The sequence below is a fragment of the Culex quinquefasciatus genome, chromosome 2 (assembly GCF_015732765.1).
Source record: "Culex quinquefasciatus strain JHB chromosome 2, VPISU_Cqui_1.0_pri_paternal, whole genome shotgun sequence".
Lineage (NCBI taxonomy): Eukaryota > Metazoa > Arthropoda > Insecta > Diptera > Culicidae > Culex > Culex quinquefasciatus.
Window position 1 is genome coordinate 38,993,049 of NC_051862.1, and position 13,154 is coordinate 39,006,202.

Below are 13,154 nucleotides of genomic sequence, written 5' to 3' on the forward strand. Positions count from 1 at the left end.
CAATATTTGAAGATGTTTTTTAATTGTGTTTCAAAAACACATATTATTTATTATTTACAAACTTTTTTAACCTTCTCCTAGTGGAAAATTGTCCAAAGAATCCGAAAATGCATTCCGTTTTCCGATTCAAAATCATGTTCATTGAGAAAACCATGACACTTTGAGAAGTTTAAAATGATGACTTTCATCATCATTTTTTAACTATAGTTAACTAACTTTTTAAACTTTTCAAAATTTTATAAAAAGTTCTTCTTGAGGTACTTTGAACACTTCTCTACCACGGTCAGTATGTTTATAAACCATTCCTTACGTATTTTAATTGTGCTCTTCATTTTGCGGAAAAATCGCAAACCTATCAAAGTCACCCCGGCTATCAAAGTCACCCCGTTTTAGGGTAATTGAAATATATATCAACTGTATTTTGTGTTACCTCTTCATTGAGATTAGATATATGAGTGTTGCCAATATTGCTAACCTGAAGGTGATGACTTTATGCCATGATTTTAAATTCGAAGATATTAACGCCTCAGTAATTTTCTATTATTTTGGCTTTTTTGAGATATTCAATTTTGTATTTTATCATTTGGATTTTGTCCTTGGATTTTCTATGTAATAAAAGCTTATTTTCATTTTTTACATATAAAGTTTTTTTTCAATAGTGCTTTAAAAAATAGTTTCGTTGAAAATTGTTATTTTTAAACCCGGGGCGACAATGTGATTCTTACTAGTTTTAGCCTTCAAGTGTGCAAATGGAATTTATTAAGGCCAAATTAACCTTCGACATAAAAATTAAAAAAATATAAAAATTAAACTACAAGCCAGTTTTTTCACATTCTAATGAAAATGCTGTTGGAAAATACAATATGCATTACATAGTAACGTTAATTTGCAATCATATTTTTTTTTTCAAATATAAGTTTTGACGATTGTCCTCGCTCCATACAAAAAAATATTTGTTTTTTTTTTGAAATTGTCCACGAGGGAAGGGGGGATCTAAGGTTCCAAAAAATTGTCCACGTGGTTTATTGATGATCTCGAATGCAGGGGAATTCACATTAAATTGATTGTGCACAACATTTATTTGACATTTTTGAAGGTTTTTGGAATAAATATTTTTTCCCCTGATTTTTCGTGCCGATTTCAAAAGAGGGGGAGACAAGTACTTAGAAAAATATTTGCAACAACCTTATAGGAACGCTGAGAAAATTTTCTGCAATCATTTTTGCCACTAATTACCACCATTTTTTTGTAAGTTTGTAAGATGATTTTTTTAAATTTCGTTAGAGATGCGTTCCTAGTACATTATGATGGAGACGCAGGGTTTTTTAGTCCGATTAATGTACAGAAATGCGATCTCAAATCCTGTTAATGGTTTACCTTTATCGCATAGGTGAGGTAAAACATCCTGAAAAATCATAAATAATTCTTTTAAACTGTGAGCTCTTTGAGATCAAATAAGCAAATAAAGTTTTTAATTTATATATTTAAAAAAAATTGTTTCCGGTTATCATCAAACAAAAAGAAAACTTTTTTAATATTTATTACCATTTTTTATAACTCTCAAATTCATCTAGCTTATATCAACTCCGTATACAACCATGAACATCACCGCAGACATCAGCGCCACCAGCTTCGAATCGAATGCAAGCTTGCTTGCAAAGTTGTTCAGCGCATCCGGCGAGATAGCGTTACAGTTGGCGCCATCGCAAAGTCGACACCGCTTGTTATCAAGCTTATCACAGGCATTCACCGCCTTGCCCAGGTCCGACTGGCAGCCACGTTCCACTGTTGGTGTTTGAGATAAATTGTTAGAGATTGGTTTGAGTTTTGATGGGTTAAGTCTACTTACAAACTTCATCAACCATTCTGGTGTAACACCTGTCTTCCGAGTCGTAAGTTTGGCAGTATGCTGACTTGGGCTTGTCTGAGCAACTGCTATCAGTCTCGCTGGTATTGCATTGATAGCATCGTAGTCGATTTTCCGGAAACAATCCCTTATTGCAGTCCTCGACTCCACAAATTGAACAGGTTTCGGTTGAACAAGCTTGAGCTTCTTCAGCTGGCAGGTTTCCTAAGCATCCTCTATGAAGAACTCCTTCTTAAAATACAATCTAGTTATTGAATAGTGTAATTTTTTAAAGAAGGTCCTCACCGGAAACTATTCTGGAGTAACACTTTCCAGTGGACTCCACCCTGCAAGGCTTAGTTGGTGCAACTCCTAAAAGACAAGCTCCGTCGACATCATCCAAAGTATTGCACTGCTGGCAGCGCTGCCTTGTATGCATCTCGTGCGCAGCATCCTTGTTGCACAAATCCGTCCCGCAGGATCTACACTCCAAGCTAGTTTCGCACGCATCTTCCGCCAAATCAGCTTCACAACCTCGCGTCACCATGTGATCCTCAATTCTTTCGTAGCACCTGTTGTCGGTGACGTAATTTCGGCAGAATTTTCGTTCTGAATCATGTTGTTGTTCGTTACACGCCGAAGTTCCGTTGCACTGATGACACTGAAGCCAGATAATCGTATTGCAGCTCTCGGTATCGCAGATCAAGCACGAGTCATCTTCAGGATTCTGACATTTTTTGTGGTCTTCTTCATTCAGTTTTGAAAGGCAGCCCCGTCCAAGAACTCCGTCTACTACCCTTGTGATGCAGACATCTTCCTGTCCACAGTGAGTGGGGTCGGTGGCACCCGCTGCACAATCCGGATCACTCAACGAATCACACTGATGGCACAGACTACCCTTGAACGTAACGGAATCGTCTTTGTTGCAAGCATCGCGATCGCACACCAAACACTCCTTATTCCCATCGCAAGCTTCCTCTCCCAGATCCGCTTCACAACCCCGCTCAACTCTCCCACCAACGAACCGCTCGTAGCACAAGTTCGGTTCCCTGTAGTTCCCACAGTACTGCGCGTCCAAAATCATCTGCTGCTCCCCAGCGCAAGTCTCGTTCAACACCTCGCTACACATGTGACACGATCGCCACACCTGGTTGTTACACGCATTCCCGTCACCGCAAGTTACGCACGAAAAGTCACCCGGATCTTCGCATCTGGCACGCTCAGCGGGATCCTCGATGTCCCCCAGACAACCGCGAGTGGTTACACCGTTTCCGAAGAAGCCCTCCACGATACGGACGGTGCACAGGTCGTCCGGAACGCTGCACGGGTCGGGCGCCTTCGTGCCAAGCATGCAGGCAAAGGTGGAGGTGGTGCACTTGATGCAGCTGCGTTGAGCTGATGTTTCGGTGAACAACAAACTTGCTACAAGTAACAGGAGTAAACTTTGGCGATCCATTCCGATTGATGACTTGGTTCAAATGAGCTGAGTGATAATTGATGGATTCTTGTATGGAGTTATCTTTAGTCGCGAATCACACCTCGGTCGGGAGATAATAAGGCTATATCAGAAGTATTGGACAGGCCGTAAAGCTACCGGTAAGACACGTTAGCTTCTTGATGGATTCCGGTAGAGACAACTGTGCTAATCTGTTGAATGTTTGCAAGATTGTAAATACGTTGCTTGGGTGTAGTAAAGAGATATGTGTAACAGTAGGTTGAACATAGGAAAGGTAATATTTATGTCTGCAAAATCATGATAAGGCATTATTATATTTTGAAAGTTTGATTTGACATGATAATCTGAACGGTAATGTGATATTTTTGAATAAATGAATAATTTTTCATGGATTGAGAACGTACAACTTTTTTTTACATTTTTATAAGATCATGATGCAATTAACAAAGTTCGCTAAATCATTTCATCAAAATCAACAAAGTGATAAGAATTCTATTTTCCACATTTATTAAATGATTACAGTGAATCGGGAAGCAGACCACGACTTGAGTTTTTGAAGGCACCTTTAATAATTCTAAAATATTTTACCTGTTCTTGCTATGCTCAAAATACACCTAAACCATTCTGACAGCCACCGTCACCGCGGCGGTAATCATGACCACAACATTCCCAGCGAGATTCGCGGCCGCATTCCTGAGCTTACTCTGCGAGATTCCATTACAGCTGGCGTCGTCACAAGCTTCGCAGTGCTTGTCGTCCAGCTCATCGCACGCGTCCACGTCCTCGCCCAGGTCCGACTGGCAGCCACGCTCCACTGGGAGGACAAGTTTGCGGGGATAAGTTTAGAGCTCTGGGTAATTTACGATGCTTACTTACGGATGTTATCTACAATCCTTGTGTAGCAGTGATCTTCATCGTGCTGATGGCGACAATACGCCGAGTGGTGGTTATCTTTTTGCTCTGCGGAGCAAGACTTGTCCGTTGCGGAATTGCACTGATAGCATTTGAGCCACTCTTGCTGGTTACAGCCCTGTCCCGAGCACTTGTGGCAGGAAGTGTCCGCTGGGTCGTCACACTTGGCTTTTTCGGCTTCGCCGAGGGTTGACAGGCAGTTCCGCTCCAGAACACCGTCTGAAATAAAGAAGATTGAGTTTCTAGGTTGGTTTAGCTTTCAAGTTGGCCGTACTCTCAATCCGGGTGAAGCAAGCGTCCTCCAGATGATCGCCGCAGATCGTTGGCGTAACGGATCCTTCGTCACAGTTGTGATCGTCAGCCGAGCTGCACCGCTGGCACTTTGGAAGCTGCTCCAGTTGGGCCGCGGCGATCGTGTTGCAGTTCTTGCCCGCACAGACCATGCAGTCTCGCACGTTATCGCAGGCGTTCGCCTGGAGACCCATGTCCGCTTCACAACCTCGCTCAACTATGGGGAATGATATTGTTAGAAGGATAACTAGTAGGATTGAAGGAAGCTTACAGTGATCGTCTGGACCGAATCTGGAATAGCATCTGTTGTGTTCCTTAAAGATCTTACACACTACCGTCTTGGACTCATCGGTCAGTCCCATACCACAGTCGGTGGAGTTGTTTGACTTGCACTGATTGCAAGTTAGGCGATCCACCGGGAAGACCCCTCTGTTGCATCCGTCTCCCTGGCATATATTACACCTGGTTCCATTACAGTTCTGAACTTCATCCTGCGTCAAGCTTGCTTGACATCCTCGCTCGAGAATTCCTCCTGAAAGACTTAAATTGGTCAGTAAAACAGAACAATGGATGACCACAAGCTAACCTGGAAGTATTCTTGAGTAACACTTCTCATCGGAAGGCCCTCCACAGTTTGTAGGAGCTTTGCTCCCACTCAAGCAGCTTCCGTCTTCATCAGTTCCATCAGCCTTGCATTGAACACATTTAGTTACTTGGAACTCCCGGGCAGCATCCCTGTTACAATCGCTGCCTTCACACACCCGACAATGCTCGTTCCCATCACAGGGATCCTCGCCCAAGTCTGACCGACATCCTCGCTCAACCCTTTCGTTGACGATCCGCTCAAAGCAGCCGGACTCCTCGCTGAACCTCCCACAGAAAGCTCCAGCTCCCGGCTGGCCATCACGACAAGTGGCATCGTCCGTCGATTCCTGGCACACGTGGCAAGTTGGCCACAATGCCCGGTTGCAAACCAAACCGCTGCACGTCAAACAGGACGAATCCGCCTCGTTGAGGCAAGGGTTACGTTCTGCCTCGTTGGTTAAGTTTTGCAGGCATCCCCGATCGATCCGGCCGTTGATGTTGCGTACGTAGCAGTGATCGGATGCGTTCGGACAGGAAAACGCACCAATTCTTTCATCATTACAGGAAGTTTCTCCGCCGGCACAGCTCAGGCAGAGTTGCATGTTAAACTGGGCTGAAGTTGAAGACAATTTTGAATATTTTTAAAACCGTAATTTTTCTTGTTATCTAAAATGTGCAAATTCGTTCTCGGTCATGTTATCAAGCTGTAGACGTGATTCAAACTAGTGTAAACAGTGAGGCTAGGTCGGTTGTAATTGCCGTATTATTCATGGCAGTCGCGATTGTGTGACATAGATAACTGTTTGTTTTACTGCCTAATATAAGGTTCAGTGCAGAGTCACATGTGCCTAAATTTTCTATTTTTTCATTAGTTTTAGAGTTGCAATGTGATTTGAACTATTAATTACTACGAATTGACATCCGTAGAGTCTACTATTCATTGAAACATTTAATATCAACAGAATGAATTATTACACTACGTGACCAATACCTCAACACGATTTTCTTCAAATGTTTCAATATAACTTCTTAATAAATCTTTGCAAATCGCGATTCACACAACATTTACCAACTAACCACTAGTTTGATGAATCAGCAGAACACCAAGCAGCATCCACAGCATCCTGCAGCGATAATCCATAGCGACCGATGATCTCCAACGAGCATTTACCAAGCGACTGATCCTGCGAATTTTCCAAAATTTGAACCGAAACTTCGCGCAGGCGGGCACGATCGTGGCTTTTTATACCTGTGCGAGCACACTCGATCTGTGCGCACACGACTATTTTACAGTTTGTAAACAAACCTGGTGCTGCTGCGCGCTGATAACGTTGCCGTGGTGATTACCTACCGGCGTTATCTAAGCAGGGGCTTATCTGGGGGTGATGGCAAATTTTGAAGATGAGTCTGGTTCAACGGGAATAGGGTCCTAAATCTCTATATAAGTTTTTATGTTCAGCGGTAAAAACATAATTAAACCTCATTTCTGTTCCTTTTTTTCATTTTAATGCAAAAAAATAATTGACAAGACAACATTTTTTCGATGGATCAACTATGGTCTCCTTGAAACGATCTGTCAAGAAGGAACTTTTCTGTCAGAAGGGCCACGAGGTTGATTTTTAAAAATTGATTTAAAATCCATTTTAAATCTTTTGCGGTTGCACAAAGGGTCATTGTACTCAGAAAAATAAGCTTTATCGTTGTGAACAATAATATCAGCAATTTAACGATGCACATCAATCAGAACTTTTGCACCCAGATTTTTGTTACAGACATTTTAGTATCTTCAAAACTACGGGAACTATCGATATGATCTTTCCACAAAGTAATTTACAACAAAGTTTGACTAATTTTACAATCACGTTGTTGCGGGATTGGATCCGTAAGTTTGACAATTTTGGAATAATAAGACAACAACTTCCTTTGTTGCTGTGCACCCTTAAACTTAATTTTTAGGACCCAATTACGTGAGAAGAGTAGAAGTATGTCGTAATGGACCACTTTTTCAAGGTCACGGTTGACATGGTTTATTGATAACCATAAAGTTTATAAAAAAACATTCTCAAAGATATCATATTTTTAGGATTTTTTTGCAGAAGGGTTATTAACTTCCGAAAATTACATTTTTGCGCAGCTGGCTCAAAGTAAAATAGTAAAACAGTTGTTTTTTCCATAAATTTTGACGATTTTTTCCATACAAACCTCGTTATAGGCCAATCTTTGATAAAAGGGGAGCTGATTTCAGCCCGGATTTCAGAATTAGAAAAATGTTATAGCAAATCTAAAAGTAAGATGTAATGCAGGATTACGTAATCCCAAATTACAATAAATCGTGAATCGTATCTCAGGACAAGTGTAATACTGGATTACACAAACGACCACCAAGTAGAACTGTAATTGGTAAAAAAATATCGCTGATGGAAAATGTCGATACAAATCAGGGCGATTCTTTCTTGATGAAGGAGCAGCCCGAAAAAATTCAATGACGTCATCAATACCGCCAGCATCGAGCCATCCATATCGCGAAAAAAATGCGGTCTGCAAAATCTCAGCACATTACTGGTGAGGTTTCTACATTTTTGTGTGTAAATGCTACGGAATCATTCAAAGAAACTAAGCGTCTCCATGAATCTAACTTTTTTAGAATGAATTTTTAAAAATTGGTTTAAAATCCATTTTAAATCTTTTGCGGTTGCACAAAGGGTCATTGTACTCAGAAAAATAATCCCTATCGTTGTGAACAATAATATCAGCAATTTAACGATGCACATGGACATTACTTACATTACATGGAGGCGTCAGGCGTTCTTGAATGGATATATAATGGAGCTATAGCATTGATATACATTTTCAAATTTTGTTATGAGTAGTACTGGCAGAAAATTAAATAAAATCTTATTGTCAGAATTGAAGAAGAAAGTTACTTTCAATATAGTTTATCGTAGTCACCAATTCAACAAAATAATATTACTTCCCAATTATATTTATTTATGATTAACTATCAGAACACTGAGGTTTTGGCTTCTTTATATAGATTATAAAACATTACTATTCTGCAATCACTAGAAATTGAGATTCCATGCATTTCTGAGCTTAAAACAGTGTTTTTCAGTTAGTTTCTTTTACTTCATAACAAGTGAAACAGAACCGTAAGCATTGCTACCGTAATCCATGCGGTTTGACCAAATTTTCTCGCTGAATTTTTCAATTTGGTTTTGGAAATTTCATTGCAGTTATTACCCTCACAGGTTTGACAATGCTTTTTGTCCAGGATAATGCATGCAGAGTTCTCCAGGTCTGACTGGCAGCCACGCTCCACTAAAAAAATCCATAAAATATTTAAAAATGTTAATTTTACAACTCATGTTGTTCAATACTTACAAATATCATTCCGAATTCTAGTGTAGCAAGAGTCATACGGGGAATAAACTTCACAGTACTCGGATGTTGCGTTCCCCATCAGCTGGTTTGAGCATTTTTCATCCAGCGAAGAGTTGCAACGATGGCACCGAAGCCGATTCGGTGGGAAGACATTTCCGTTGCATCCGGTTCCGGTGCAGATTGTACAATTGCTACCCCCCGAGCAGGCTGCTATTTCCTCTACTGCTAAATCACCTCGACAACCTCGGTGAAGCGTTCCATCTAAAGGGTGGGAATTGAAGAATTTAATTTGTTGCGAAAAATGACTTGTTTTAGTGTTACCATCGTCAACACGTGAGTAGCACTGCTGGCCAGATTCTGTTTGACAAGGCGCTTCCTGCATGCGTCCTTCTAAGCAGATTCCATCGGAATCTTCCGTTGAATTACATTGCAGGCATCGCTGATTTGTTACGAGTGTGCTGGCCGAGCGATTGTTGCAGGAAGCTGTATCGCAGAGCTTGCATTCCAAACTGTCTTTGCAGGGATCTTCGATGAGGACGTTCGCACAACCTCGAGTAACGTTGGTTGCCTCTAGCTTCTCGAAGCACTGGTGAAGGTTTAATTTCGGACAAAATTGAGACTTTGAGGCCGGTTGATCGGAACTACAGTCAGATTCGCTGCACTGATGGCATTTGGGCCACTCATGATTGTTACAGCCTGGTCCGGAGCATATTTGGCACGATTGGTCCTCAGTGCTGTTACACTTGGCAAAGTCAGCATCATTTAGAGTTGACAAGCAGTTTCGTTCCAGTATGCCATCTGAAATTCTGATTGTTTTGACTTCAAAGAGTGTTTGAAATATTACAAAGATTACCTATAACCCGAGTAAAACAGGAATCGTTCAGTTGGTCGCAGCTTGTAGCATTCAGCAATCCGCCAACGCAGTTTTGGTTACTTGAGGTACACCGTAGACACTTTGGATGTGCCTTCAGCTGAGTTTCAGAAACGGTATTGCACTTGCTTCCAGTGCAGAGAATGCAGTTTTCCAGTCCTGAGCAAGGACTTGAACCGTTGATGAGGTCATACTGGCAGCCGCGTTCAACTGAAACGAGTTCACAGTGAAGGTTCGTATCTTGTTGTTTGATGTCAGATTATACATACAGACTCCTTCCTCAGAGATTCTAGAATAACACTTGTTATCTGATTTGAAGATTCGACAAATGGCGGAGGTCATATTCTGTGTCGATTCCTTTCCGCAATCCTGCCCCTTACATTGGTAACACTCCAGTCGATTTTGAGGAAAAATGCCACCATTGCAACCTTCTTCGTCGCAGCTTCTACAAGTTGTTCCGCTACATTGGGTAGTATTACCGAAATCACTTTGACATCCCCTTAAGAGGATACCAGCTGAAATAGACGCATGACTTAACGTGGGTTTGCTGAACAAGCTTGATACCTACCATCGTTGATCCAAGTGAAACATCCACCGTTTGAGCGATCCTCACAGCTTTGCGAAACTTGTGTTCCCAGCAGGCAGCTTCCATCGGAATCCATCCCATCAGCTGTACACTGTAGACAGGCTACGTTTTGGAAGCGGTCACTTCTCTCTTTGTTGCAATCATTCCCAGTGCAAGATTTACACTTCCCGTTGCTTACACAAGGATCAACCGCTGGAATCAAGTCAGAAACGCAACCTCGTTGGACATTTCCCTGAACAAGTTGTTCGAAACACTCGGCTTGTTCTTTATGGTTTTTACAGAACGATCCGGAACGGGATTGCTCCACCGGACAGGTGGAGTTGGTAGTTTCTTCACATACATGGCAGGTTGGCCAAGGTTGGCTGTTGCAACCTCTCGAAGGGCAGACTACACAGGATTTGTCATCTGCCGTTGTACATTTGGTTCTATCAGTTGGACTCAGCGTTGAGAGACAGTTTCTTTCGAGCACGGAATCTGAAGTAGATTTAAATTGTGAAATAACTTTGGGTAATTCTCCGCCAACTCACACAGCAGTTGCCCCGACCCCTCTTCGATTTGCGTGAAACTTTGTCCTAAGGGGTAACTTTTGTCCCTGATCACGAATCCGAGGTCCGTTTTTGATACCTCGTGATGGAGGGGCGGTACGACCCCTCCCATTTTTGAACATGCGAAAAAAGAGGTGTTTTTCATTAATTTGCAGCCTGAAACGGTAATGAGATAGAAATTTGGTGTCAGAGGGACTTTTATGTAAAATTGTACGCCCGATTTGATAGCGTACTTAGAATTCCGAAAAAAACGTATTTCTCATCGAAAAAAATACTTAAAAAGTTTTAAAAACTCTGCCATTTTCAGACTCGACTGTAAATTTTTTTGGAACATGTCATTTTAAGGGAAATTTAATGTACTTTTCGAATCTACATTGACCCAGAAGGGTAATTTTGTCATTTAGAACTAAATTTTTCATTTTAAAATTTCGTGTTTGACTTTGCAGTATTAATTTTTAGAGTGTAACAATGTTCTACAAAGTTGTAGAGCAGACAATTACAAAAATGATTGATATACAAACATAAGGGGTTTGCTTATAAACATCACGAGTTATCGCGATTTTTCGAAAAAAAGTTTTGAACATGTTGGTCGTCGTTGATCATGGCCGTTCATCGTCACCCGCGACAGACACGGACGACGAAACAAAGAGAAACGCAAAAAGTAACTTTTTCAAAACTTTTATTTGTAAAATCGCGATAACTCGTGATGTTTTAAGCAAACCCCTTATGTTTCTATATTCAAAATTTGTGTTATTGTCTGCTCTACAACTTTGTAGAACATTGTTACACTCTAAAAAATAACCCTGCAAAGTTAGAAAAAAAAACCCGAAATTTTAAAATGAAAAATTTTGTTCTAAATGAAAAATGACCCTTCTGGGTCAATGTAGTTTTGAAAAGTACATTAAATTTCCCTTAAAATGACATGTTCCAAAACATTTTACAGTCAAGTAACGGAAAATGGCAGAGTTTTAAAACTCTTTTAGTGTTTTTTTTCGATGAAAATTATGTTTTTTTCGGAATTCTGAGTACGCCATCAAATCGGGCGTACAATTTTACATAAAAGTCCCTCTGACACCAAATTTCTATCTCATTACCGTTTTAGGCTTCAAATTATTGAAAAACACCTCTTTTTTCGCATGTTCAAAAATTGAAGGGGTCGTACCGCCCCTCCGTCACGAGATATCAAAAAATGGACCTCGGATTCGGACAAAAGTTACCCCTTAGGACAAAGTTTCACGCAAATCGAAGAGGGGTCGGGGCAAATGCTGTGTGAGTTGGCAGAGAATTACCCCTTTTGATTTAAAGCATCGTGAACAAACCTTCAACACGCATGAAGCATGAATCGTCCGGTTGGTCACACTTGGACGCCGTTATATTTCCTTCCGTGCAACCATCATCCTCGGATGTACATCTCAAACACTTTGGATAGTTCATGATTGTTTGCTCTGAGATGCTATTACAATTGTTTCCCACGCACTGAATGCAATTATCGTCTTCGATACAACTTGAGTTGCTCACATCTGAAAGACAACCTCGCTCGACTGCAATGATCACATTCGATTAGTTGAGGACCATCTCAATTTTATTTTAAAGACTTACAGGTTTGGTTTGACGAAATTGCAGAATAGCACATGTTGTCCTCGGTATAAATCTTACAAATTACAGATTTTGAAGCATCAGTTAGCTCAATGTTGCAATCTGAGGTATTTCCAGAATTGCACTCATTGCACCTTAAACGATCTTCAGGGAAGATTCCCGAGTTGCAGCCATCCCCAATGCATATTCCACACATAGTTCCATTACATCGTTGGACTTCATCCAACGTCAAGTTTCCTTGACATCCTCGTTCAAGAATTCCACCGTCGAGTATCCTTGAGTAACACCGCCCATCGGAAGGCCCAACACAATTCGTCAGCCCTTTGCCCCCACTCAAGCAGCTTCGATCTACATCCAAATCATCCGCTCTACACTGAACACATTTCGTCACCTGAAATTCCCTCACATCATGCCCATTACTGGCACTTCCCTCAAACACCCGACAATGCTCATTCCCGCCGCACGGATCCCCGACCACGTCGGACCGACATCCGCGCTCCACACTTCCGTTGACGATCCGCTCGAAGCAACTCCCTGGAGCGTTGTATCGTTCGCAGAACGTCCCAACACCCGACTGCTCCCCGCGACAATTGGGATCCGTTGATTCTTGACACACGTGGCATGTTGGCCAGAGCGCACTGTTGCAAGACATAGCGGAGCATTCCAAACAGGATAGATCACTGGGGTCCTGGCAGCGCTGGCGATCTGAGTCAATCGATATCTCTTGCAGACAACCACGATCGATCTGGCCGTTTAGGTTGCGCACGTAGCAACTGTCGGTATCGTTTTGGCACGGATATGCACCAATGTTAGCATGGTTGCAATTTGATGTATCAGGAGGAGGACAGCTTCTGCAGAATCTTGGTACTGAAATGGACAGAATTGACAAACGTGTTGATATTTTGATATAAAAGAAGTTTCAAATATATTTACTAGTTTGACCAATCACTGAAACTGCCAGCATTAGTAACCATAGAAAATGTAAGTGAAATTTCACTATAAAAGCCATTTTCTTGTCGAAACCACTTTTTGCAGAAATACCAGTTCAACTGACAAATTATTTCGACTACCACCTTCGCACACGG

At 41.4% G+C, this 13,154-nt stretch overlaps 3 protein-coding genes across 3 annotated transcripts; all 3 read right to left on the bottom strand.

Annotated features, from left to right (window-relative positions):
- Positions 1–1,565: 1,565 nt before the first annotated feature.
- LOC119765963 lies at positions 1,566–6,362 on the bottom strand. Its single transcript, XM_038250260.1, has 10 exons — positions 6,168–6,362; positions 5,092–5,703; positions 4,777–5,037; positions 4,489–4,722; positions 4,179–4,433; positions 3,923–4,116; positions 3,441–3,493; positions 2,153–3,231; positions 1,850–2,098; positions 1,566–1,785 (listed from the first exon to the last, which is right to left on the bottom strand). The coding sequence occupies exons 1-10, from the start codon at positions 6,229–6,231 to the stop codon at positions 1,571–1,573; spliced, it is 3,216 nt and encodes a 1,071-aa protein (XP_038106188.1). The 5' UTR covers positions 6,232–6,362; the 3' UTR covers positions 1,566–1,570.
- A 1,855-nt stretch (positions 6,363–8,217) lies between these two features.
- LOC119765964 (protein psiQ-like) lies at positions 8,218–9,834 on the bottom strand. The gene is made up of 5 exons (XM_038250261.1): positions 9,612–9,834; positions 9,325–9,552; positions 8,793–9,269; positions 8,472–8,732; positions 8,218–8,408 (listed from the first exon to the last, which is right to left on the bottom strand). Exons 1-5 carry the CDS (start codon positions 9,682–9,684, stop codon positions 8,218–8,220), a joined length of 1,230 nt encoding a protein of 409 aa, XP_038106189.1. The 5' UTR covers positions 9,685–9,834.
- Positions 9,835–9,875: 41 nt separating this feature from the next.
- LOC119765965 lies at positions 9,876–13,154 on the bottom strand. The gene is made up of 4 exons (XM_038250262.1): positions 13,003–13,154; positions 12,073–12,936; positions 11,793–12,014; positions 9,876–10,402 (listed from the first exon to the last, which is right to left on the bottom strand). The coding sequence occupies exons 1-4, from the start codon at positions 13,076–13,078 to the stop codon at positions 9,876–9,878; spliced, it is 1,689 nt and encodes a 562-aa protein (XP_038106190.1). The 5' UTR covers positions 13,079–13,154.

What these genes read in the sequence shown, in the direction of transcription:
- LOC119765963 (XM_038250260.1), bottom strand. Translation starts at nt 6,231, where the DNA reads ATGGATTATCGCTGCAGGATGCTGTGGATGCTGCTTGGTGTTCTGCTG. An exon ending in GCTGATTCATCAAACTAGTG is followed by an intron (nt 5,704 to 6,167) that starts GTTAGTTGGTAA and finishes CTTCAACTTCAG; the next exon opens with CCCAGTTTAACATGCAACTC. An exon ending in CAGAATGGTTGATGAAGTTT is followed by an intron (nt 1,786 to 1,849) that starts GTAAGTAGACTT and finishes AAACACCAACAG; the next exon opens with TGGAACGTGGCTGCCAGTCG.
- LOC119765964 (XM_038250261.1), bottom strand. Translation starts at nt 9,684, where the DNA reads ATGACCTCCGCCATTTGTCGAATCTTCAAATCAGATAACAAGTGTTAT. An exon ending in CTACTCACGTGTTGACGATG is followed by an intron (nt 8,733 to 8,792) that starts GTAACACTAAAA and finishes CCCACCCTTTAG; the next exon opens with ATGGAACGCTTCACCGAGGT. An exon ending in TAGAATTCGGAATGATATTT is followed by an intron (nt 8,409 to 8,471) that starts GTAAGTATTGAA and finishes GGATTTTTTTAG; the next exon opens with TGGAGCGTGGCTGCCAGTCA.
- LOC119765965 (XM_038250262.1), bottom strand. Translation starts at nt 13,078, where the DNA reads ATGGCTTTTATAGTGAAATTTCACTTACATTTTCTATGGTTACTAATG. An exon ending in TTCAGTGATTGGTCAAACTA is followed by an intron (nt 12,937 to 13,002) that starts GTAAATATATTT and finishes TGTCCATTTCAG; the next exon opens with TACCAAGATTCTGCAGAAGC. An exon ending in AATTTCGTCAAACCAAACCT is followed by an intron (nt 12,015 to 12,072) that starts GTAAGTCTTTAA and finishes TGATCATTGCAG; the next exon opens with TCGAGCGAGGTTGTCTTTCA.